Source organism: Esox lucius, unplaced genomic scaffold (assembly GCF_011004845.1).
Source record: "Esox lucius isolate fEsoLuc1 unplaced genomic scaffold, fEsoLuc1.pri S28, whole genome shotgun sequence".
Lineage (NCBI taxonomy): Eukaryota > Metazoa > Chordata > Actinopteri > Esociformes > Esocidae > Esox > Esox lucius.
Genome location: NW_022995026.1, coordinates 42800 through 68031, shown reverse-complemented (window position 1 = coordinate 68031; position 25232 = coordinate 42800). Strand labels below are relative to the sequence as shown.

Here is a 25232-nt window from a genome sequence, read left to right as displayed (position 1 = left end):
CAAGAAGAAAAATTTTTTTTAAGTGGAGAACAGTTGTTTTGAAAAAACAGAAAGATACAGAAAGATCCCTTGGACGCATCTCCAAACAGTCTCTCCCTTTCTGCAGAGACATGACTCAGTTCTGCAGTTGCTATTCCACATACTTCCATGCAGACGCTTCAATCTGTACAGAGCGCTTGTTCAGAGCCTGTGGTTCTGGTATTAGGCAAAGTACCTGCCAGTCATGGTACCAACAGATGTCGTCCCGAAGACTTGGCCATTTGAACTTGTTTATGCCATGGCGTTGCATACACTTAACTTTCACACTGTGCCCTTCTGCATCCATGATGATACCTGGGTATGCTTCATTGTCATAATTAACGACGCACCACTCTCCAATGTGCTTTACCTCAATAATTTCTGGTCTCCTAGGATTATCTGGTGTCTTTCCACATGCAGGGGACTTTTTGACCTCTTGAAGGTTAAAGCAGGGGCAGTCCAAAACACCTTCCTCCCTTTTACACAGACATGAAATGTCTCTGTATTTCATTTGGCCGGGTGTCAGACTGATAGCTTGGTGGATTCTCATAGTGCCTTTTATGGCAGCTATTGCAGGTACCTCAGGCTTTGATTCAATATCCCTCTCTGGGATGAAGAACAACTCAACAGATGTGTCCAGGCTTTTCAGCTTGTTATACAAGCTCTAGGCATCAGGAATGTCTCCTCCATGGGCTACAATTTGGTCTGCTGACCTCTTGAGGGCCCCACCCACACCGTCTGGTGCCCCCTTCCCATGATTAGCCTGGAAGAAAATCCACGTTATTTCTTTGAAGCCATACTTGTAGGGTTCCGTTGTGAGGTAGAAGAAATGTCCCTTTTGTCGATACTGCGTTGCAGGCCTATCGCTGAAAAAATAACGTGTGCTGACTTGAGGGTGTCGTTCTTTCACTACCTTCAGAACTGGATCAAGGTGGGCCCAGATGGCCACAGGGTCGTATCTTCTGGAGGGTGATATGGAGCACAAGGTGTGTGGCGCTTGTTCACCAGTGGTGTAGAGCACTCCAGTGTGCAGACTGGCCTGCTTGTGTGAGCCTCCAAAATGTGCAGATTGTATTTCTTCGCTGTACTTACATGAGTAATTTTCGCTAAAATCTATATGCAAGAGGGACTTATTGTGCTTCAGACTCCTCCTGAGCTCCCTGTAGGCATCAAACTGCCATTTAATGTTGAAGACATGGCTCCTAAAATGGAGAAGCGTCTCCTGGAAATCTGTGTTAAGGTCATGCTCTGTTGTTGTTATCTCCCATTTCACTGTTATTGTTGACACCTTCTCATCCTTCTTGATCTTCTCTGTCATCCACTGAGATAAACGAATGTTCTCTTCCCCAGAGGTTTTCAGCATCCAATGATCTAACCTGGAGGGCCCTGGCTCACATTGATTTGGGTGGTGTCTCTGACTGTAGCAAAGCACTGGCCCTGTTTCTGACTCTGGCTTGACTTTTTGCCTCTCTCCATTTCTTTCTTTTTGCCCTCTTCTCTCTCTCACTGAGCTCATTGACACCCTTCTTCTTTCCAGTCTCTCTGTCTTTTTTCCATTTGAACTTTTCTTTCTCAAGGTACTTTCTTCTTCTGTCTGGGTCAGCATCACGACGTTCCCGATATCTCCTTGCTATCTCAGCTCCTTTTGATCTCATTCCTTGAAAAAGACGATTCAAAATGTTCCCTTACACACTGTAATTGGCAGTCCCGGTAAACTAGGCTTGCCTTATCAAACTAGGTTTGCTGATACCGATATCGCCAATTTTTTTTCCCATATTGTCCATTCTTACTAGGTATCGCATGTACTGTTATAAAATGTGTGTAATAGCTGTTGTAAGATGTGTAACATTATCAGCATGTGGCCTAAACTATGCACATGTCCTTCCTGTCATGAACCATGTCCACCCTGTCATGGAAGGCTTGCTGACAGGGTGGACAATGACAGGGTGGACATTTTTGGCTAATGTTAGCATTTAATGAGCACATGGTGGACCTTCACTTAGCAACATACTACAGTTAGCAAGCTGACTGTGTACTGTTTTACAAATATATTTAAAAGTTCTGATCAACTGATATTTCACTATGACAGAGTGGACATGTTAAGTTTGACAACATCCAACTACACACATAATATGATAAAAATTATGAAACATAAGTGTAAACACTTACTCTGCAACTAGACACTGCTTCAGCCTTCATTGAAGAAAGACAAAATGCTAGTAGTGATGTCACTGAAAACATCAGTGGGTTTCTTAAGGGGCAGTTACCCCATAATGACAGGGTGGACAGCAATTTCAGGGACACGTGAATATGATTATGAAAATACAATATACATGATCAAAATTACTTGTTTTATCAATTAACTTATTGTGGACAATAAAACCATGTAATATTTTTTGGATTTAGTATAATTTAACCACTGCTCTGCTAACTACAGTGTGTGGGACATGCCAAAATCACGTACATCCAATGAAAAAAATAAAAAATAAAATGAAGGAAAAACTTTTTAGAGACTTGTCATTGTACTGATATGTGTGCAAATGTTTGGCCACTTAAAATAAGACCTCAGACTTTCATTATTCTGCTACATTTTCATGATGACTGAGTGAGTCTGATGAGGACACCAAAGGCACTTCATAGTGATATTGACTCATATACTAGTTTATGTACAGCACCAACAACTAAAACCTGAACCAGTATCTGCTATGTTTAAGTAGTTTTAACCATGCAATGATATAGGACTTCACTGGAAGTCTTGTACAATATGTTGATAGTATGAACAAACTGAAAAACAAGTTACAAAGTGAATATATGTTGTCAACATGTGTTTAATTAATGCTCAACATTTCACCATGAAAATCATATTTTATGCAACACAGTAAAATGAATTAAAGATTTTGCTCTTTGGTCTTTACTCAGCAGCTTCTTTGGCCTGTAAGAACAAAGATATACAGTAATCTATGTGTTAATAAAGAAAAGTATATCTGCAAATCATTTTAAGGATAAGGTATTGAAGGCTTTTTGAGCTGTAACTGAAACACATTTTCTCAAGGTTAGCAGCAACACTATACCTTTCCACTATCGCGGCTTTTGGCTCTGAGCTTGTTGACTTGAGATTCAGCAATGTCAGCACGCTCCTCAGCCTCCTCCAGCTCATGTTGGACCTTCCTGAATTTAGACATGTGCTGGTTGGCAGCTTCCTCCTGGGTGATTAAAAGAGAGTGTTACATACAAAGTTATATAGATTTGTGAAACCTGTGGTAAAAAATATAAAGGTATGTAGGTAGGTATTAAAGGTAGGTATTAACTTAACTAATATACTGAATTTCTCAAACAACTAACATCTCCATCGGCAAATAACATGTTGTAATATCTTCTAGACCTGGTAAAAGTCTAAAACTCACCGCTTCTTCAGCCTGCCTCTTGTAGGCCTTCACTTTCAGCTGCAGCTTATCTACCAGGTCCTGAAGTCTTTTAACATTCTTCTTATCCTCTTCAGTCTGTGGGAGAAGATCAATGCTGAGGAATAATCAATGACCCACACTTTCATACACACGTGTCTGTGATAGTGTAAAGAAAGAGTTTCCCTTACCTGGTAAGTCAGCTCTTTGACTCTGCGCTCATACTTGCGTACCCCCTTAACTGCTTCTACACCTCTTCTCTGCTCAGCCTCCACCTCAGTCTCAAGCTCACGCACCTTTGTAGAATAAATGGAAAATAGAGACATGTCTTTGAGGTTGTGAAATCAGTCATATGTATTTGTAAAACTGTGAAATGCTACTAAATCAGCTTATATAAGCCAATCAGCCATAACATTATGACCACTTGCCTAATATTGTGTGGGTACCCCTTTTGCTGCCAAAACAGCCCTGACCGGTCGAGGCATGGACTCCACCAGACCTCTGAAGGTGTGCTGTGGTATCTGGCACCAAGACTTTAGCAGCAGATCCTTTAAGTCCTGTAAGTTGCAAGGTGGGGCCTCAATAGATCGGATCTGTTTGTCTACCACATCCCACAGATGCTCGATTTGATTGAGATCTGGGGAATTTGAGAATCTTGAACTTGTTTTTGTGTTCCTTAAACCATTCATGAAGCATTTTTGCTTGTGGCAGGGCACATTATCCTGCTAAAAGAGGCCAATTCAATCAGGGAATTTTGTTGCCATGAAAAGGTGCACATGGTCTGCAACAATGCTGAGGTAGGTGGTACGTGTCTAAGTAACACCCACATGAATGGCAGGATCCAAGGTTTCCTAAACATCACACTGTCTTCGCCAGCTTGCCGTAGTGCATCCTGGTGCCATGTGTTCTACCGGCCATCCACGTTGTGTAAAAGAAAACGTGATTCATCAGACCAGGTCACCTTCTTCCATTACTCTGTGGTCCAGTTCTGAGGCTTATGTGCCCACTGTAGGGGCTACGCCGCCCCATAGGCAACAAACTGCGATGCTCTGTGTTCTGACACCTTTTTCTCAGTACTAGCATTAACTTTTTCAGCAATTTGAGCTACAGTATCTCATCTGTTGGATGAGACCACATGGGCCAGCCTTCGCTCATCACGTGCATCAATGAGCCGTTCCTTCCTTGGACTACTCTTGATAGGTACTGACCACTGCGACCAGGAACACCCCACAAGGGCTACAGTTTTGGAGATGCTCTGACCCAGTCGTCTAGCCATCACAATTTGGCCCTTGTCAAAGATGCTCAGATCCTTATGCTTGCCCATTTTTCCTGCTTCTAACACATCAACATTGAGGACAGAATATTCACTTGCTACCTAATATATCCCACCCACTGACAGTTGCCATGATAACAAGATTATCAATGTTATTTACTTTGTCTGTCAGTGGTCATAATGTTATGGCTGATCAGTGTATAATGAAAAATATGTACAGCAATCATCTTTAAATCTAATTTAACCCATCCTGCTGGTAACTGACCCTGGACTCCAGTTTCTGGAGCTGCTTCTTGCCTCCCTTCATGGCCAGATTCTCAGCCTCATCCAGACGATGCTGCAGATCCTTGACTGTGACCTCCAGGTTCTTCTTCATCCTCTCCAGGTGAGAGCTGGTGTCCTGCTCCTTCTTCAGCTCCTCTGCCATCATGGCAGCCTAAAATATTGGTTTGTTTATGTATATATTGACAAATATCATAGCTTGTTTTTGCTGTGCCCAGCTGCCATTGAATCATGGGCTGAATCAAGTTGATGTAATTGAATAAATCATGAGAACTCACATCAGTGATGGCCTTCTTGGCCTTCTCCTCTGCATTCCTGGCTTCCTGGACAGAGTCATCCACCTCTCCCTGCACCTGCACTAAGTCATTCTCAAGCTTCTTCTTGGTGTTTATAAGGCTGGTGTTCTGGAGAAGGAAGAAATAGGATTGGTTTGAATGCAAAAGAACTTGCAAGTCACAAGGCAGAAATTATAGAAATCTACTCCAGGTGTGTGTAAACAGCATGCTTGGTTGTGTTTAATTATAATTTGTTTTTGACCCATACCTGTGAGTGCAACAGACCAACGCGTTCACTGGCATCAACCAGCTCAGCCTCAGCCACTTTGCGACTCCTCTCTGTCTGTTCCAGAGCAGCTCTCAGCTCCTCGATTTCTGCCACCATCAGACTGTTTCTGCGCTCCACCATGGCTACCTGCTCCTTCATGTCCTCTGAGCCACGGAGGGCATCGTCGAGGTGCAATTGGGCATCCTGGATTTCACAAGGAAATGGTTTCATTACAACTTGTGGAAGTAGTGGCCATAGAATCAGTGATAGAATTATGGGAAATAATTTACCCAATAGTCATACCTTTCTACAGAACATTGATCCTCTCTTTTTTCAATGTGTCTGTTCTATTCTGTTCTACTTGATGTCCCAGTTCCATTACCTTGAGCTGTCCTTGGACATTCCTCAGCTGTTTCTGGGCCTCTGCGGCCTGCCTGTTGGCATGACTCAGCTGGATCTCCATCTCATTCAGGTCTCCCTCCATCTTCTTCTTCACCCTCAGAGCATCATTTCTGCTCCTGACCTCAGAGTCCAGGGTGCTCTGCATGGAGTCAATCACCCTCTGGCTGTTCCTCTTAATCTGTTCCATCTCCTCATCCTTCTCCGCCAACTTCCTGTCCACCTCACTCTTGACCTGGTTCAGCTCCAATTGTACACGCAAAATCTTGGATTCCTCATGCTCCAGTGTGCCCTGAGAATAGCAAGGCAGTCAGATCAATCATATTAAATGTTTTTTATGTTAAAACCAATGTAGTCCTTGTCTAGCATAACACAGATTTTCACATTTTTACCTCAGCCTCCTCCAGAGCAGTCTGGATCTCAGATTTTTCTGTCTCCACAGTTTTCTTGGCCTTCTCCAGCTCATGGATGCTCTTGCCAGTCTCTCCGATTTGCTCAGTCAGATCAGATATCTCCTCTGTACACACAAACACAGGACCAGTTTAGACGTGGGAAAATATTACCAATGCACTGGAGTGATATTTAATCATATTAACAGTTTAAAGGCACCTTGACAAAATACTTAATTTGTGTTTTTCAAAGGAATGCCAATTAGAATGTACATGTTATATGAACATATACCAGAGTTATATGAACTTAATGTCAAAGTGCCATCATAATTTTGATAATTAAAGTTCCCTTGTGTTAAAAAACACTAGTCTAATATAAGAAATATAACTACTATCAAGTTCTCACGTTGCAAGTTTTTGTTCTCTCTCTTCAGAGTTTCCAGCTGATCCAAAGCCTCCTCATAGGAGTTCTTCATCTTAAAGAGTTCAGTGCTGAGAGAGCGAGCTTCCTTCTGAGCTCCTTCCAACTCAGCTTGGCCCTCCTCACACTTCTGCTTCCACTCTGCCAGAACCTATGGAAATCCACACATTTTAAATCAGAAATATACTACATATATACTTTAACTAAAATGTATGATCATATTGCAAACTGATAATATCACACTAGGCTATGATTTCATAATTTTCACCTTGTCAAAGTTCCTCTGCTTCTTGTCAAGGTTGGTGGCCATTGCGTTGGCTCTCTCTACATCAATCATGAGGTCCTCCACCTCTCCCTGCAGTCTCTGCTTTGTCTTCTCAAGGGAGGCACATTTGGAGTTAACAGCCTCAATAGTCTCCTCAGCATCCTGTAGACGCTGGGCCAGTTTCTTCCTGTTGTATGATTGGTTTTATAATGCAAAACATATCTTACAACACATATTTGCATAACATTTTATGTACCACCTTAACCATTCACACTATATTTGTGTTCCTGCAGTTCAGTGTGACTCACTTGGCCTCTTCCAACTCTTCCGTGCGCTGGATGGCATCAGTTTCATACTTAGTCCTCCACTGAGCCACCTCACTGTTGGCCTTGGACATGCCACGCTGCAGCTCTGCCTTGGCCTCCTGCTCCTCCTCAAACTGCTCCCTCAGGAGGTCACAGTCATGGCGAGCAGACTGGACACCATGGGCCAGTGCATTTTTAGCCTGTGAGAGAAATAGTATAAGACAAAGATCATTGTGACAATAAAACCTGGAGAGTCTGAGAGTGGCATGCCACAGTGACATGTAGGTATGTCTCTAAACTATGTGATTGGTAGCCCATCTTGGATCCCTTACCTTGACCTCCTCCTCAATATGCCTCTTCAGCTCCTCCACTTGCTGGGTGAAGGCCTGTTTGCCTCTGGTCAGCTGTGAAACCAAGGCTTCCTTCTCCTCCAATTGGCGGCTTAATTCACCTGTAGGGATAGAGGACCATATAGTCAAAAAAATATATATATTTCCTATAAGACTATAAATAGAGGTTAATGTATTGTAGAAAGATGTTATGTGCTGAATAGTACTGTAGAAACTGTGTGGAGTGGACTTTAAGCCCCAGAGAATTAACAGTGTACTATTGAACAACATTATTGGCTTGTTGGTCATTGTCATTGGTTACCATTTTCTGTCAGGAGTCTGGCCCTCTGTGCGCTGGTGTCGGTGATCTGGCGAATGTTTTCATCATTCTTAGCCTTGATTTCACTCAGCTGGTCCTCAAGAGTACGGCACATCTTTTCCAGGTTACCCTGTTTTAGTACAACGTACCATCATTATTTCTGTCCAATTGAATGATGATGTCAATGACCCTGCTTAACACCATCTCTACTGACCTTAGCCTTGGCGACGGCCTCCATGTTACTGGAGAGGTCATCTATCTCCATCTTATACTCGCTCTTTTCCTTCTCCAGCTTCTGCTTGACACGCTGCAGGTTGTCAATCTGCTCCCCGAGCTCAGCCACACTGTCAGCCTGCTTCTTGCGCAGAGCTGAGGCTGTGGCTTCGTGCTGCAGGGTGGACTCTTCAAGATCACGACGCAGCTTCTGGAACTCAGCCTCACGCTTCTTGTTCATCTCAATCTGAGCAGCAGTGGCACCTCCGGCCTCCTCCAGCCTCTCGCTGATCTCCTCAAGTTCTCTGGAGAGATCTGCCCTCTGCTTCTCAACCTTGGCCCTGGCAGCACGCTCAGCCTCAATCTCCTCCTCCAGTTCCTCAATACGTGCCTACAACAAGAGGCAGGGTTAGCGGAAATAATATATATAAAATCAGAAACATTTTCCCCCTACAATACAGTTGAAATAATTTTACTTTTATTGTTATATACAAGTGCTAACATATGCCAGTTGACTGTTATATTCAGTTGACAGTGACACATGCAGTAGTCAACACAGAATGGTAAGAAGCACACAGTTAGAGGATTCTAGATTGCCTGTAGCCATTTCAGCATAGGCATTTTATGAACTGGGAGGGGATTCCAAATATTTGAGTTCACTAATATTGTAAAAATCTTTAGAACACTGCAGAGAACTCTTCACACCTTCTGAGCACTCAGATGCCACCAGTATAAAAGGATGTCTCATCAGAATTTATTACTCAGGTGCTTTTTCATCTACTGTACCTGGAGTTCCTTTATCTTCTTCTGCAACTGAGCTCCCAGAGACTGCTCATCCTCAATCTTACTTAGGAGTTGGGAGGTCTCAAATTCCTTCCTAAGAAATTCAAACATGGCAATTATTGTCAACAAAAAGTACATTTGTATCAATATTGCAGGTAGTAAAGTTTTAATTTCTTTGTTTACTTCTTAATTTTCTCATCAGATTGCTGCTTGTCATTCTCCAGGTCCATTATGGACTCCTGGGCCAGTTTCAGATCTCCTTCCAACTTTCTCTTAGCTCTCTCAAGGTCCATTCGGAGCTTCTTCTCTTGCTCCAGAGAACCCTCAAGCTACCGGATTAAAACATACATAAATTAAGGGATAATAGTATAATCTCACACACTATGAAGGCCAACATTTTAAACTCTACCTACGTCATCCACTTGCTGTTCCAGCTTAGTCTTAGCCTTGGTCAGAGTGTTAACTTTGTCTTCCTCTGCCTGCAGGTCATCCAAGGTCTGCTGGTGGGCCTCTTGGAGAGCTTTCTTCTCCTTGGTCAGCTTTGCAACACTCTCCTCCACAGAAGCCATCTCCTCTGTCAGATTTTTTACCTTTTTTTAAGAGAGGATTTTGTTTGATATACTGTATATTGTAATAAATTATTTCAGATTATAATTATAAAATTACTATATACTGAACAGCAGATAACAGTGTAAACCATGCTAGTATGATTAATGGATGGAGGAGTAGAGCCTGTAATCAATGTGTGGAGTTCCCTGGTACTGAAACCTAATCTAATCCTGCTACAGAAACCTAATCTAATCTTGTTTCTGATATCCTGCCACTGAAATTCTATTTTGGCCGCAATAGTCTCTTCACCCATAATATAATCTTTTCATGTTAATGAGTGTTTATTTGACCAATTTACCACCAATATTGGTACTATATTTTATAGTTAGACTATGGTAAGGTACAATACCTTGTTTTCAGTGGCATGCTTCTCTTTCTCCACTTTGGCCAGGGTGAGCTCCAGGTCATCAATGTCCTTCTTCAGCTCAGAACACTCATCCTCCAGCTTCCTCTTTTTGGCTGTCAACTCAGCACTGATCTCCTCCTCATCCTCCAGCCTCTCGTTCAACTCTTTGAGTTTGGCTTCCAGCTGGATCTTGCTCTTGATGAGTCCTTCACACCTCTCCTCAGCATCGTTCAGATTCTCTGCATCCTGGTATCAGAACAGGAGGAAAATCACAAACCAGCCTCACTTAGTTTATCAAAACATAAACATATTTTAGTCAAAGATGTCATAAGAAATCAATATAGATGAACTAAAATGAATGGCCAATAAACCTGTGTCAGTGTGCGTCTGTGTGTATGTGCAAGGGTGTGTGCAAATGCAAACTCACAGATGCAACTTGGAGTGACAGGTCATTCTTCTCCTGCAGCAAGGTCACCATCTTCTCCTCCAGCTCCTTCTTCTTGGCCAGAGCCTTGGCCAGGTCTGACTGCATCTTCTCATAGTTCTCCTTCATGTTGGCCAGCTCCTTCTCAGTCTCAGCACTCTTCAGCATGGGTTTGATCTTGAAGTACAACTTCATCCATGGCCAGTGTTTCACATTCATGAATGAGCGGATGTTGTACTGGATGGCGTAGATTGATTCTCTGGTCGATAAAAGATAGGATGAGGTATGTGATGGACATGTTAGGATGGGTTATGTGATTGACAAGCTTAAAGCTACATTTATAGATTTGGATGGCAAACAGAACCCCACCACTGCTTTTGATACACAGCTGAAACAGTGGACTGGGAAATTGCAAACCCGTTTATCACAGTAGACATTATTCTAAAAAAAAAAAATCCAAATATTCAGATAACATAATTTCCATATTGTATCATGTATGGTATCAAATTCCATTATGATTATTTATTGTTGAGCTCAACATAACTCTATGTATGTGAAATATTGATGTTATGAGGCAATTAAAAGATGTAATCTTTCATTCTGAAGTTCAACTAACATTCATTACATATAGGTTGTTCTCAGAAAGCCTTGCCAAGATGTCTATTATTCCTCACCTCCTCTCCATCATCTTCTTAAATTCTCTCCTCATGAGATATCCACGGCTAAGAGCCTGGAGCATGCGGACCAGAGCAGCCAACTTCTCATCTCTCATCTCCTCCAGGACACCCAGAAGACCGGCTTTGAAGAAAACCTGAGACAGGTAAACATGTTCAATTCTGGAACCCCAGTCAGAATGTGATAGAATGGACTTAATCGGAAAAAGGGGTTCAACCCAACTACATAAATAAGAACAACATACAATTTCTAATGCTTACAAATAATCCTTAGGACAGTTTGACTTTCCAATTTCTAAATCATTCTGCATTACACAGCTAAAATAATAATGTATTTATTTTCCATTAGTGACTAGAAAAAGTAATATTATGGATGTATCACCTAACTGTACATTTCCTTGAAGTTGCATTTTGTTGACAGATTTCGCTGGGTATATTAGACTAACCTTGGTGTGTCCAAACTTGTATTCCTCATGATTTACATCAATGGATCCAAGCAGCTTCTCAGAAGCCTTCTTGTTGTCCATGAACTGTCCCTCAGGGATGACGCTGGCATTCAGTACTTTGTACCTGGATGAGGAAGTTTTCTTTTATTATATATCAAGTTATAATAAGTTGGTTATATTCTGTAAAAGGTAAGCCTTTTCTGATGCTGGGAAAAGTCCTCAGAGTAGATATTTTTTTTGGTATATATGTCTGTGTATGTAATAAGTACCTCTGCTTAAAGTCAGCATAGAGGATTCTGCTGGGGAAGCCTTTCCTACAGATTCTGATACCCTCCAGTACACCGTTACACCTGAGCTGGTGGATAACCAGGTAGTTCTCCATCAGACCTAGAAAGACAAGCCTCTTTTAATACCCTTTTCCAATTTGGGGTTGTTAAAAGTTACTAATACTGTTCTAATGATACTTGTCATTGGTAAATCTATATTTATCTATATTTAGCTATATTCTTGTACCTGGAGTCTTTGACTCATTAGGAATCAGGCAGCGTACAAAGTGAGGGTGAGTGCTCCTCAAGTTGGTCATCAGCTTGCCCAAATTCTCCTGTAAGAGGGTTACAAACCAGTTTCTCAGAAAATATGAATGATCAACAAAGCATATTTTGAAGGACTTAATATTGAAACGTCTAAGTCTCACCCTGAACTGGGAGGTCACAGTCTGCATGGACCCTCCCTTCTTCTTGCCTCCTTTCTTGGTGGTATCTGACAAAATGGTGGAAAGTCAAAAATTGTAAATGAGGGGATCTCAGGTTAACTTCAAATACCTTAATTGGGTACCGGTGGCCTAGCAGTTGGAGCATCTGACCAGTAACCAAACGGACGCCAGATTAAATCCCAAAGCAAATATGAAAAGAAAAAATAATAACAGTTAATTGTGTTTGCTCCCCTGGCTCTCATTGTGAATTACCCCATCTGTCTTCAATTCAGAGGAGCTGGGTTAGAGGCAGAAGAAAAACCTGGATTGACCGTATGTGCAAATTGACAAATATCCCCTCTGCCTAATACAAATGCTGTCATAAAGATTTTCTGAATAACCAGAGAAATTGTAATATAAATTCAAAGAATGAATGTGAAGAATGGTGGTCTGTTTTGTTCTACATTTTATATTTTTATATAATACAATTCTTACCCTCAGGTGGGGCAGCAGGATACAGGGCAGCCAACAGTTTAACTGAGGACTTTCCATACAGCTGACAAACTGAGTCATTCAGGGGGTCCTTGTTCTTGTCCAGCCAGCCAATGATGTTGTAGTTCACAGTGCCGGCATAGTGCACCAGGGCAAAGTGTGCCTCAGGCTTGCCTTTCATAGGTTTGGGCTTCTCAAACACCTTGCTTTTGCCAAGATGTTGGTCGTACAGCTTGTTTTTGAAGGTAGTGTCTGAAGCCTTGGGGAACATACACTCCTCTTCAAGGATAGAGAAGATGCCCATTGGCTGTACAAAAAAGATTGATATTAAATTAATTAGATTTACATGTAGGATCCATATTAGCTTTATTCCCAGACAACCTACCTTCTCAATAAGCTCAATGCATTGAGCCAAGTCCATGCCAAAGTCAATGAACTCCCAGACAATGCCCTCCTTTTTGTACTCCTCTTGCTCCAGGACAAACATGGTGTGGTTGAAAAACTGTTGCAGTTTTTCATTGGTGAAGTTGATGCACAGCTGCTCCAATGTGTTGAACTGTTAATGGTATTTAGTGATTAAAATTAATCATTAATTCATACAAGGTTGTAATTCATCTCAAAGATATCAAATTGAGTAGTATTGGTCTCATACTCACATCAAAGATCTCAAACCCAGCAATGTCGAGTACACCAATATAGAACTGCCTTGGCTGTTTGGTGTCCAACATCTCGTTGATACGGATGACCATCCACAAGAACATCCTCTCATAGATGGACTTGGCTAGGGCGCTCACTGCGTTATTAACCTGCAATAATAATACCTCTTCTAAGTCAAACGCATTAACATAATTTTTAAAAGCACTCATGCCTAAAGTAAGACCCTGCAGATGTTTTGCTTTTCCGCCTTACCTGAGGCACAGTCTGTCCCTTGGTCACGTACTCATTGCCCACCTTCACTTTGGGGAGGCACAGACACTTCAACATCTCAGCTGAGTTCAGGCCCAGCAGGTATGCGATTTTATCAGCCACTGGAATAAGAGAAACAACCCCAACATAATCAGGCACGAAATATCTCATGTTTCTGATATCACAGTGGAAACACAACTTCTCGACTTTTTTGAGAGTCATATTTCTCATTTTCATCCAGTTTGTAATTTCTGGAGGTTAGAAGTTCTTCTTCAAAAATAATCTATAACCTGACTTTAATCAGATAGGGAATATGACTTATGTTTTAAACTGTGTATCAAAGAGTGGGCCTCACCCTCTGTGCCATCTGGCTCAGCCTGCTCCTCACGCTGCTTCTGCTTAAAGTGCATGTTGCCATGGTGAATTACAGCTCCTGTCAACTTGTAGATGGAGGCTTTCTCTTCATTACTGAAGCCCAGAATTGTAATGGCATCCTGGCATTAGAGAGGAAGTACAAAATTGAAACACAACGGAAGACTGCTCAGTTACTTTACTATTCATCTGTAATTGTTATATATCAAGGCATGTAGAGCCACTTTTATTAATTAAAATAGTAACATGAAAAGTCCTAGCTGCTACTGAGTTGGAATTGTATTTTCCATTAACAGTATTCGGTGGTCCCTTCCCATTCAATTTCTAGAGTTTGGTCAAGCCTTTGCATGACTCACATCTGTAGCTTCCAGTTCAACTTTGTCGTCAATGCTGTTTACAGTGATCTGACCCTGGCTACACATTGGAAAGTCATAGGGGTTGGTGGTGAGGAGGGACATTTCTGTGTACCACAGAGAAAGAATTTGTTAGTTCACAAAAAATGATTGTTTTACAGACATGCATTATTCATGCACATTTACTAATCCTGACATATAAATTATAATGCTGTAAACAGAACTGTCATGTAAGAAGTGTTTTTTTCTCTTTCATAGCTGTCACTTGAACAGATGATTCAGAATTATTTTGGCTTTATAAATATAAACCTATATATTCTAACAGTAACACACACCTCAAACAGCTGGCTGCATTAGTGTAGGCTAGCCTACTCTGCCCACTGTGTTTTATTTCTCTCTGCTTAATAAACACTCAAATCTGCCAGGTAACTTGAGCCAAAGAAAATAGGTCAGTCTAATTTCACATAGTTAACACTTTGACACACATATTTTTCTTAAAACAAAGGTTACATTGCTAACCATGATATTGGACTCAATATTGATTGTATAATATGTTCAAATGCGTTCCAACTGTAACGTCTGTCCCCAGCTCACGCCATCCAAAATGTCAATAATCTCCTGAACACAGCTCACTTTCCAGCTCACTCTCAAACATATAGATCCCCTGAATGCAGCTCACTCTCCCATTCCCAATCACCAGAATTCTGATCACCTCTTCACAAACCTGTATGTCATCAGCACACACTATTTAGTTCAGTTCATTGCACCCTGCTATTGTGAGGTATTGTTTTTATTTTAGCAACATTCTAGGCTGAGATCAGTTTATCATTTTGAATGGCCTTTCTGTGTGTTGAGTTGTTTTGTCCATCCTCACAGACTATGTTTTTGACTAATTGCATTCTGCAGAGTAAGAAACCCTTCTCAATAAGCTCAATAGCCTTCTCAATAAAAGCACAACATTTGTGCCATTCAAGAGAACATTTGAATTATAATCACCATCATTGAACTGCCCAAGCAGAACTGCATAAGCTTGTCACTAAAAGTATATTGACCATTACCTGTAATTTTGGATTTGATAGAAGCCTTTAAACATTTCTCAATATTTGCCCACCATTAATTGGATAATTTATGAGATATAAAATAAAAATACAGCTCTGAAAAAAATTAAGAGATCACTGCACCTTTTTCTTTCCTTTTCAAAAAAGTCGAAAAGGAAGGTTTTGAGTGAGGAACAGAAGGGTTAAAATTAAGAGACCACTACAAATTGAACCACTTCTGTTCCTCACTCAAAACTGTCCTTTTCAACTTTCTTTGGAAAGGAAAGAAAAAGGTGCAGTGTTCTCTTACTTTGTTCCAGAGCTGTATGTGAAAGTATTTGTTGACGTTAAAGGACCATGCTACCACTAATAAAAAGTTATTATACTGTCAGTATATTAGATGATTCTGTTTTGTTGTTTAAATTGTCAACTGCAAAATGATCTGTTTTTGATATTTTGAAGCTTCTCTATTGTCCATGTCTTTGTACAATATTTTCCGCTGCTATATTATTGTGCCAGGGGAGTAAGGGAGCAGGGTGTCTAACTTTCATTGCATCCTGTTACATTTAAAATTAAGAGGACATGAGCCCTTGGACCACAACTCGGGACTACCAGGCCCGAAGGACTCGTAGCTGTCCTTTTCCAAAGTCATTTCTGGTTGTGTTGCAGATCAAGTAACTGACAATACCTGATTATTCCGGCTGCCACTCTGATGACCCAACCCCCGATTGTCCCTGTCCTTGTCTTTCTGGTCATGCAACTGACATGGATTATGTTTTATAGGCTCTGGACACATCTCACAGGCATTTTATTAATTATTACAATGTGTACTCTTAAAATGTTCACCAGGTACAGGCAGAGGAGTGGCCACCCCTCAGAGCCTGGTTCTTCTCTAGGTTTCTTCCTATGTTTCATCCCTTTTAAGGAGTTATTCCTAGCCACTGTGCATCAACCCTGTTGTTGCTTGTTCTTTGGGGTTTCAGGCTGGGTGTTAATAAGAGCACTTTGAAAAAACTGCTGATGTAAAAAAGGCTTTATAAAATATGATTGGATTTATGGGATTAAATGATGTGTATTTCCTTTCTCGTTATGGAATGCAATGTGTAGATAGCCTTCAGGTTGCACTGCTGTCAGATGAAGCCTAATCCAAATATGTTAACAATGCATTTTGACATTTACAGGTGAAAATTACTACTTAATCAATAGTCTCTACGTCTGTGTCATTGGATCTACATTTCCTGTACTGGGACATCAAACTGCATTAGTTGAAATGTGTAGATGTTAGGATCTACTCATTTCTTTACTTATGTGGACTATAACATTTGTGTGAATCTGCTACAGCCTTTAAATCTCTAATTTCCATACCAACTATATCAGGTTTGTGGCCTGTCATCATCTGGAAGAAGATGTGGTAGCCTCTTTCATCGGGCAACTGGAAGGTCACTCTGGACTTCTCCAGTAGGTCTGATGGAAAAAGGGAGATAGTAAGTGGCCGAGAAAAAGAGACAAAGATATTTAGAGAGCATGAGACACAATTTACATGTAGTAAATTCTTTTCAAAATAGACTCTGAAATTTGTATCGGGATACAACCAGAACCAACTCACAGGTCTCAATATCAGCTTTAGCCAATTTGGGTCCTTGGAAGTGAATCCTGATGAATTTACCCTACAGTAAAGTATTTTGGTTATAAAACATTAGGGGGGAAAAATGTAAGATTTGTTGTATGTCATACATCGAAAAAATGCTTTCCCGGTATCATACTTACAAAGCGAGATGAGTTGTCATTTCTCACTGTCTTGGCATTACCATAAGCTTCTAGCAGAGGGTTAGCTGCAATGATCTGATCCTCAAGAGACCCCTGAATGAGACCAACACAAGTTGCTCTAAAACTGGTAAAGTAGGGATTCTTTAAACATGATTACGAAAAATTTACACAACTGAAATGCATTTAAAAAGCAAAAATAAGCACCTGCATTTTGCCGGGGTCTTGCTTTTTCTTCTCACCACCAGACACTGCAATGGTGGCAAAGTACTGGATTACACGCTTGGTGTTGACAGTCTTTCCTGCACCGGATTCTCCACTGGTTCATATGACAAAGGAAAAAGGTTTTTAATGACAAGTTTGATTGTAAGGAAGGCTTCTACTATGAAATAACATGAGGAAATATATAGGTCTGTTGACCTATATAAAAAAATTAATCAAATACTTGCACTAATCCCAAAGACATTATTATACACAGCCTCATTTATAATGTAATCCAGCCTATAGTAATAGATTTTTTTAAATGTAAACAGCTTACGTAATCAAGATGGACTGGTTCTCCTTATCTGTGAACAGAAACATTTTGCTTATAATTCCGTAACAACACTATGGTTAGGCCTACATGATTTCATATCCTTCCATTCATCCATTCAAGCTTGTACCTATCTGCATGAATTGAAAGCCATTGTCAGAGACGGAGAAGATATGGGGTGGAGCCTCAACTCTCTTCTTCCCTCTGTAGGCAGCAACAACCTCTGCATCATACACAGGGAGCCACTTGTAGGGGTTCACCGTGACACAGAATAGCCCAGAATAGGTCTATATGAAAAAGATTATATTAGTGCATTACAAAAATGTATAAATTACTGGACTGCATATCGGTGTCTGTCCATAGGATTTACTTCTGTACATACAAAAGTACATCTGGGTGAATGTGTCTTGCCATAGACATTGCAAGGTAATGCCTGTTACCCTATTTTCCTTAAGTTAATAAGTTCAGTACAAAGGTCACATGGAAAACATTTGCCTCAAAGATACGGTCAGCCATGATGGAATTTCAGGCATTTTGGATATTATTCCTCAAGGCATCAGATAAAATGCTGTCTCCCACTTTTGCTGTTGCATATTAGTAATAGAGTTTACAGCCTACCATGTGGCCCTAAAATGGGAAAATATATATATATTATTATATATATATATATATATATATATATATATATATTATATTTCTTAATGTTTTACAATTTGTTACAATTTGACATACATGCTCGGGACAATTTTTATATTTATATTGGGTTCAATTGGGTTCAATGATGAGTCTTGCTATAAAGATTTTGTATTTACAAAATCACAATGATTGGCCTAAAGGAGGTGCTTCAGTATTAAACTGAATTGTATAAATTTGCATGCAGTATTTCTACAGGCAAAGCGGGGGCACTGCATCATTCATGAGTGATAGCATGTTTACTTTATGTTTACCTTGTTTCTACCTGGATTGATAGGTCATTGTGGTTTTACTGTATTGGTATGTCTTGAATTCTTTGCTTGGTGTCTATCTAGATTTATGTGTCAGTGCAGTTCTAATGTAATGGTATGTCTTGGTTTCTTTGCCTTGTTTCTACCTCTACTGATATGTAGATGTGTTTCTACTGTATTGGTATGACTTGGTTTCTAAGATTTATGAAGGTATGTATTATCTCATGTTCAGTTATGTGTTAGTGTTTCTGCAGGTTTCTTACGTAGATCATCCATGCTGCATAACGCTCTTTGAGGTTATACAACACAGTAGCTTCATTCAGGTAGGTCATCATGGCCATGTCTTCAATCTTGTCGTACTTAGGGGGGTTCATCTGAAGCAGTTCATCTTCTTTAAAATCTTTTCCTTCCTGAAACAGACATTTCGTTTACGGAATACTTTTTCTTTAAAATAGTTGCATCTACAAAATGTTAATTAACGTGTGCATCCTAGTCTTGTATGCATGCTGGCCTTGAAGATGAATGTCTGTAAAATAGAAGTGGTAGTTATAGGAGTACTAACGGTAGTACTCGGAATGCTAAAGAGCAAAGGTGTGAAGCTCACGTAGCCCTGTGGGACACAATTTGGTCTATGCTATGTTCTGGTGGTATGCACCTAAAATACTTACTATCTTGCAAAACAATTGCTACAGTGGTATTCTATTAATCGGTTTTGTAACTGCTGATATTTCCTGAATCTTTAGCTTCCGTATCGGTGATTGTTAGCAAGTTAATAAAAAATATATTATTTTAGCATGGAGTCAACTGAGACCAAGACTCATTTACAATTGAGCCTTGCATTTAGTATAACAACATATACTTCTAATGCAAATGTATTTTCAATGTATTTTTATACAATTTATATAAAAAAAACTACAACTAAAGCCAAACACAAAAAAAACTACAACTAAAGCGTCATGATATACATATTTATGTTTAGATATTTGTTTAAAATATATACCTTCTTTTATATTGAGTTACATATCTTTTGTGTTAAGTTCCACACATTTTCAGTTTAATGCTCTTCATCATACAAGTCTTACCTGTGCACTGCCGTCAGGCATCTTGACTGTCACAGTACATGTTCCATCTTTCCTGGCTGTGACCAAACCCTTAAGGTACAGCTCCTTGGGATCAGGTACGAAGCAGGAGTTCTTTGAATCAAAGGGAGCTGTTTGTGCCTCAATCCTCTCCCTTTCAGGTTTACGGAGGTATATGGCGGCCTTGCCATATTGCTCCATCTCTGCATCCGTACTCATTGTGACGGATCTCTAGGAAAGAGATTAAATACAAAGTGTGATGGACACCATGGTACTTCCTCCCAGTCAACAGGTAGATGAGCAGTATCTCAAACAGAATCATTTAATACATTTGTTATGTCTCACCTTTTTTCCCCACTACAGATGAAAATGTAGAGAACCCTGGAGAACCCTGTAAAGCATTAGAGTGTTGTGAAAGCACAATTCTATGAAGATATAGGAAACATTTTGAAAGGCATAAATCAAGTTGATCATATTAGCCATGTGGGTGCAACTGGTAATGTTCATTTTACTAGGGGCAACTGACTTTACAAAAATATTATTTTTGGAATTCAAATTATATACACATGAGAACCCCAGTTACATTCTACACCACTGCCTGAATTCACAAACAGGTGCAAGAAAACCACATTTCAGTTAAAATCTATATAAAACATAAGAAAACGCACATTATAAATACATTTTAAAAATGCAAATAAAGGAGTCTTACCACAGAAGAAGAAAGTGTCTGACTTAGGGGGATCCAGGGGCCCCATCCTCTTTATATCAGTTTGAAAATGCCAACCAAGCAAAAGTTAATTATGGACCACTCTGGAGAAGGAAATGTATTGGAGGAGAGGAATCTTTAATCATGCATTCAATTAACGTCAACAAATTCCAAGAGTGCCACACTCATTTTACCTTAAAATATTTAATTGAATTTACATGGATGATACAAGTCACAACTGTGGTTATGACAAAATGAATAGTTTGATGTATCAAAAGTATTATTTATGTGTTCATTCATGTTTATTATTTAACTATTATTTCATGTTACCACTTCATACGATACACATAAAAACAGAAACATTTTGTATTTCATTGGCTGTTGCATCTAATGTAAAATTTATATCTACGACATTTAATCTATTTCAGATTCTGGAAGTGCATATTGCTGACAGCACAGTAGCTGCCTAAAACTTTTATTACACTCTGAAGTAAACTGCTTAGCAGCTGAGCTGGCATCAATGAAACTGATGTACACTCAATAAGGAGTATACCTATTTTTAGACAGTTCTAGAAACTTGTAAAGGAGCCACCAGTAACTGAGACATTGATGTACATTATTTTAAGAATGTAGTTCAAGAGGTTTTTCTTTCAAATCCCTAAAATCAAAACAAAGCAAGGGAGTAGCATTCTTAATCAAAGCCAGTCAGTTGTGCAACATCTTGTCCTGTCTAGTAATGTTGGTAGACACCATTGCGGTTTTTAAATAACTTTTTATACCCCAACTTTTTAGCTCTGTGTTCATTAACAAGTTAAAAGTTTAGACATCCTCTGTGATATCCTTGGTTTACAGCTTCTTTTTGGTTTTAACTTTTTAATAATATTAATGTACTGGGCATATGTACTTTAGATAAACATTTATTTCATACAATCTATCAGTGTTTTTGTTTTGAAACCTTTGTAAGCAAATAGTATTTTATATGTCCTCTATGTATATAAAGGATAATATATCTGCCAAAAGTTGTAGATCTTATTATGACACATGTCACCACAATTAGACAAAATATATCTACGGTCTGTTTTCGAATGGAGAGAAAATTCCCTCTTGACTAAGCCTTTATAACATGATATTTATTTCAATATCCAGACATGTTCCATTATATATGACTTGCACTTTTGTATAACAGGGACATGTTTCTCTAAGCTCCAAAATTGTTTTGGGTTGACACTTAAAAGCAAATAAAAAAAGGAAGCGTTAATATCTCATATATTGTTAATGAAATGTGTAATAATTTTTGTAAATATTTTACGTATATTTTGGTAGAGCCTTGGGTGAATCGTGATAGTAATTGATGCAATAAATGTTAGAAGGGCTTTTAATGAGTAGTTTTATGACACAGACTGAGACATCCAAGCACATTTGGCCTTGTCAGAATTTGTCACATGGTTTAATGGATTAAATCTAAATTCAGATTCGAAGTCACATTTTGTGGCATGAATCCACAAAACAACCAAGTTGGGCTTGATATAAATTTGGATCTTGTTTTTCCAGATCACATATCTTGCTATAAATTTATTAGGCGCTAATAAGGTCACAATAATGTGCTGGCCTGTATCATATCTCCCTGCCGTGTACAAGATAGGCTAGGTGGTTTTGCCTTTTCAGCATGCAGTGGGAAGTCAATGGAAGTTAAAATGTAATGCTAATCTTATGACCAAGGATGAACACATCAAATGGGGAGCTGTTTTTAAATAAGCTTTATAAATCTGTTGAGAAACATTCACACTTTCTTTTGGGTTTATATTTTTGCGTTTTTATTTTCTCTGATGTAGTCATGACTCTATAATAAAGATAATTAAAACATTAAAAATTAAATCTTGAGGAAATCCAGTCGATACAACCAGAGATTTAAACAGCAGGTACTGCCCTCATATTAAATTGTTTTAACCCCAGGCTAGAAAATGATAATACACTGCTCAAAAATATTAAGGGAACACATGATGATCACAGTATAACACAAAGTCAATAAAACTTGAGGGATATCAATTTGTCCTGTTAGGAATCATAAGCGATTGTGAATCAATGTCACCTGTTTTGTTGCAAATGAAAGTGACAACAGGTGCACTGGAGAGGCAACAGCAAGACAACCCCCAAAAGGGAAGGGTTTTGCAGGTGGTGGCCACGGACAATTGCTCTCTCCTTATCCTTCCTGAATGATTGTTCTCTAGTTTTGCATTTTGCTAGTGTCCTTGTGTTATGGAAATTCTTGAACTAATGTACATTTGAGAAATGTCTGCTTTTCTATTGCCTGGTATGTACAGTGGGGAGAACAAATATTTGATACACTGCCGATTTTGCAGGTTTTCCCACTTACAAAGCATGTAGAAGTCTGTAATTTTTATCATAGGTACTCTTCAACTGTGAGTGACGGAATCTAAAACAAAAATCCAGAAAATCACATTGTATGATTTTTAAGTAATTAATTTGCATATAATTGCATGGCATAAGTATTTGATACATCGGAAAAGCAGAACTTAATATTTGGTACAGAAACCTTTGTTTGCAATTACCGAGATCATACGTTTCCTGTAGTTGTTGACCAGTTGTTGACACTGCAGCAGGGATTTTGGCCCACTCCTCCATACAGACCTTCTCCAGATCCTTCAGGTTTCGAGGCTGTTGCTGGGCAATACGGACTTTCAACTCCCTCCAAAGATTTTCTATTGGGTTCAGGTCTGGAGACAGACTAGGCCACTCCAGGACCTTGAGATTCTTCTTACGGAGCCACTCCTTAGTTGCCCTGGCTGTGTGTTTCAGGTCATTGTCATGCTGGAAGACCAAGCCACGACCCATCTTCAATGCTCATACTGAGGGAAGGAGGTTGTTGGCCAAGATCTCGCGATACATGGCCCCATCCATCCTCCCCTCAATACGGTGCAGTCGTCCTGTACCCTTTGCAGAAAAGCATCCCCAAAGAATGATGTTTCCACCTCCATGCTTCACGGTTGGGATGGTGTTCTTGGGGTTGTACTCATCCTTCTTCTTCCTCCAAACATGGCGAGTGGAGTTTAGACCAAAAAGCTCTATTTTTGTCTCATCAGACCACATGACCTTCTCCCATTCCTCCTCTGGATCATCCAGATGGTCATTGGCAAACTTCAAACGGGCCTGGATATGCACTGGCTTGAGCAGGGGGACCTTGCGTGCGCTGCAGGATTTTAACCCTTGTGGTGGCGAATTCAGGTCAAGAGGCAAGGCCGCGGCCAGTCTGTGGGATACGGAGAGCGGAAGGCCCGTGTTCCGCGCCACCATGCCTCTGAAACTCTTTCCCACGTATTCGAGGCTGCTGTGATTCGACGACTGTGAGTCGCGCCTTGAGAGACGCGCCACGGACAAACTCCAGCCATACGAGAGGTCTGGGACAAGTGGTCCGAGCGGCTCCCGTTCTTCTACAACCCGGGCCCTCATGTGACGGTGGACGAGTAACTGGTCCCGTTCAGAGGTGGATAATGCACGAGCACACGCGCAAATGAACGCTAGCGGCAGCGGCACATTTGTAGGAAAAACCTAGGGCCGCCCGACACTCGGTGACTATCATGATCATCATCATCATCATGACCGTCTCTCCTCATCTCCCCCGTCCCTAGGTCGTTGCCCTTTCCGCCAGTACATGCTCAGCAAGCCCACGAGATACAGGATGAAGTAATGGGTGGCGTGCAACCCGAAATCCAGCTACGCGTGGAAGATGCAAGTGTACGCCGGGAAGCCTGCCGCAGGCGGCCCGGAGAAGAACCAGGGCATGCGGGTGGTGCTTGATGTGACAGAGGGGCTCAGGGGGCACAACGTGACGTGCGACAATTTCTTCACCTCCTACGACCTGGGACAGCGGCTCCTGGCCAGGGGGCTCACGATGGTGGGCACGGTTCACAAGAACAAGCCCGAGCTCCCTGCCGCGCTGCTCGCGACCAAGGGCCAAGAGGTGTTCTCACCCAGGTTCGCGTTCACCCTGAGCGCCACTCTAGTGTCCTACATGCCCAAGAAAAGCAAGAACGTGTTACTGCTGAGCACGCTGCACACGGATGCGGCCGTGAGCGAGCGCCAGGACAGGAAACCCGCCCTCCTCCTGGACTACAACAGCAACAAAAGAGGGGTGGACAACCTAGACAAGGTGGTCGGAACCTACAGCTGCAGGCGGATGAGCTGCAGGCTGGCCCCTGGCGGTCTTCCACAACATAATCGACGTCTCCTCGTAAAACGCCTTCGTGATATGGAGGGAGCTCAACCCCGAAGGGCGCGTATCCCGCGCACACACTCGTCCGTGGCGTTCGTGAAAGCCGTGCAGAGCGCTAGAGACGGGTTTGCCCCGAGGGCCTGGAAGCCTCTGCCCGGGCCCCTGCCCCTGCCAGTAAGAGGAAGAGGTGTCAGAGCTGCCCGCCCAAGAAAGACTGTAAAACCCACACGGTGTGCAGCAGGTGTAAGAGATACGTATGCAAACGCTGTACGCACGCCTAGTGTCCCACGTGCGCCGATTGGGGGTTTACACAAGAAGAGAAACACTGACCCGGGGCGCACAGGGTGTATGTTCAGCCCCAGGGGGGGTTGGCGTACCAGAGTCCCCTCGCTCTTGGGTCCCTCTGACCCCACCGATTTATCCCGCTCCGTCCCCTCGTCCACGGGTCTCTCTGACCCACCGTTATCCCGCACCGTGCCCTTTCCCTGGGGTCTCTCCGAACCACGGTTAGCATACCAGTTCCCATCGCCCTCGGGTCTCTCCGACCCACCGTTATCCTGCGCCGTGCCCTTTCCCTGGGGTCTCTCCGACCCACCGTTAGACAGCACCCTGCCCTTTCCATGGGGTCTCTCCGACCCACGGTTTGACAGCACCCTGCCCTTTCCCTGGGGTCTCTCCGACCCACC

At 41.2% G+C, this 25232-nt stretch overlaps 1 protein-coding gene across 1 annotated transcript; it reads right to left on the bottom strand.

The window, feature by feature from the left end:
- Positions 1-2837: 2837 nt before the first annotated feature.
- Positions 2838-19989, bottom strand: LOC114838123 (myosin heavy chain, fast skeletal muscle-like). The gene is made up of 40 exons (XM_034291284.1): positions 19955-19989; positions 19613-19840; positions 18794-18940; positions 17717-17873; positions 17593-17620; positions 17262-17373; positions 17058-17150; positions 16897-16957; positions 16656-16754; positions 14257-14360; positions 13884-14022; positions 13532-13650; positions 13279-13428; positions 13008-13178; positions 12626-12929; positions 12134-12198; positions 11953-12040; positions 11709-11826; positions 11440-11563; positions 10994-11130; positions 10323-10578; positions 9899-10141; positions 9354-9530; positions 9124-9269; positions 8944-9034; positions 8159-8548; positions 7948-8074; positions 7629-7747; positions 7300-7496; positions 6995-7178; positions 6712-6877; positions 6309-6433; positions 5900-6208; positions 5518-5721; positions 5253-5378; positions 4958-5128; positions 3611-3715; positions 3423-3518; positions 3090-3221; positions 2838-2950 (listed from the first exon to the last, which is right to left on the bottom strand). Exons 2-40 carry the CDS (start codon positions 19826-19828, stop codon positions 2930-2932), a joined length of 5817 nt encoding a protein of 1938 aa, XP_034147175.1. The 5' UTR covers positions 19829-19840; positions 19955-19989; the 3' UTR covers positions 2838-2929.
- Positions 19990-25232: the final 5243 nt, after the last annotated feature.

What these genes read in the sequence shown, in the direction of transcription:
- LOC114838123 (XM_034291284.1), bottom strand. Translation starts at nt 19,828, where the DNA reads ATGAGTACGGATGCAGAGATGGAGCAATATGGCAAGGCCGCCATATAC. An exon ending in TCCTGCTGCCCCACCTGAGG is followed by an intron (nt 12,199 to 12,625) that starts GTAAGAATTGTA and finishes CCATTTTGTCAG; the next exon opens with ATACCACCAAGAAAGGAGGC. An exon ending in CTGTGACCTCCCAGTTCAGG is followed by an intron (nt 12,041 to 12,133) that starts GTGAGACTTAGA and finishes ACCCTCTTACAG; the next exon opens with GAGAATTTGGGCAAGCTGAT.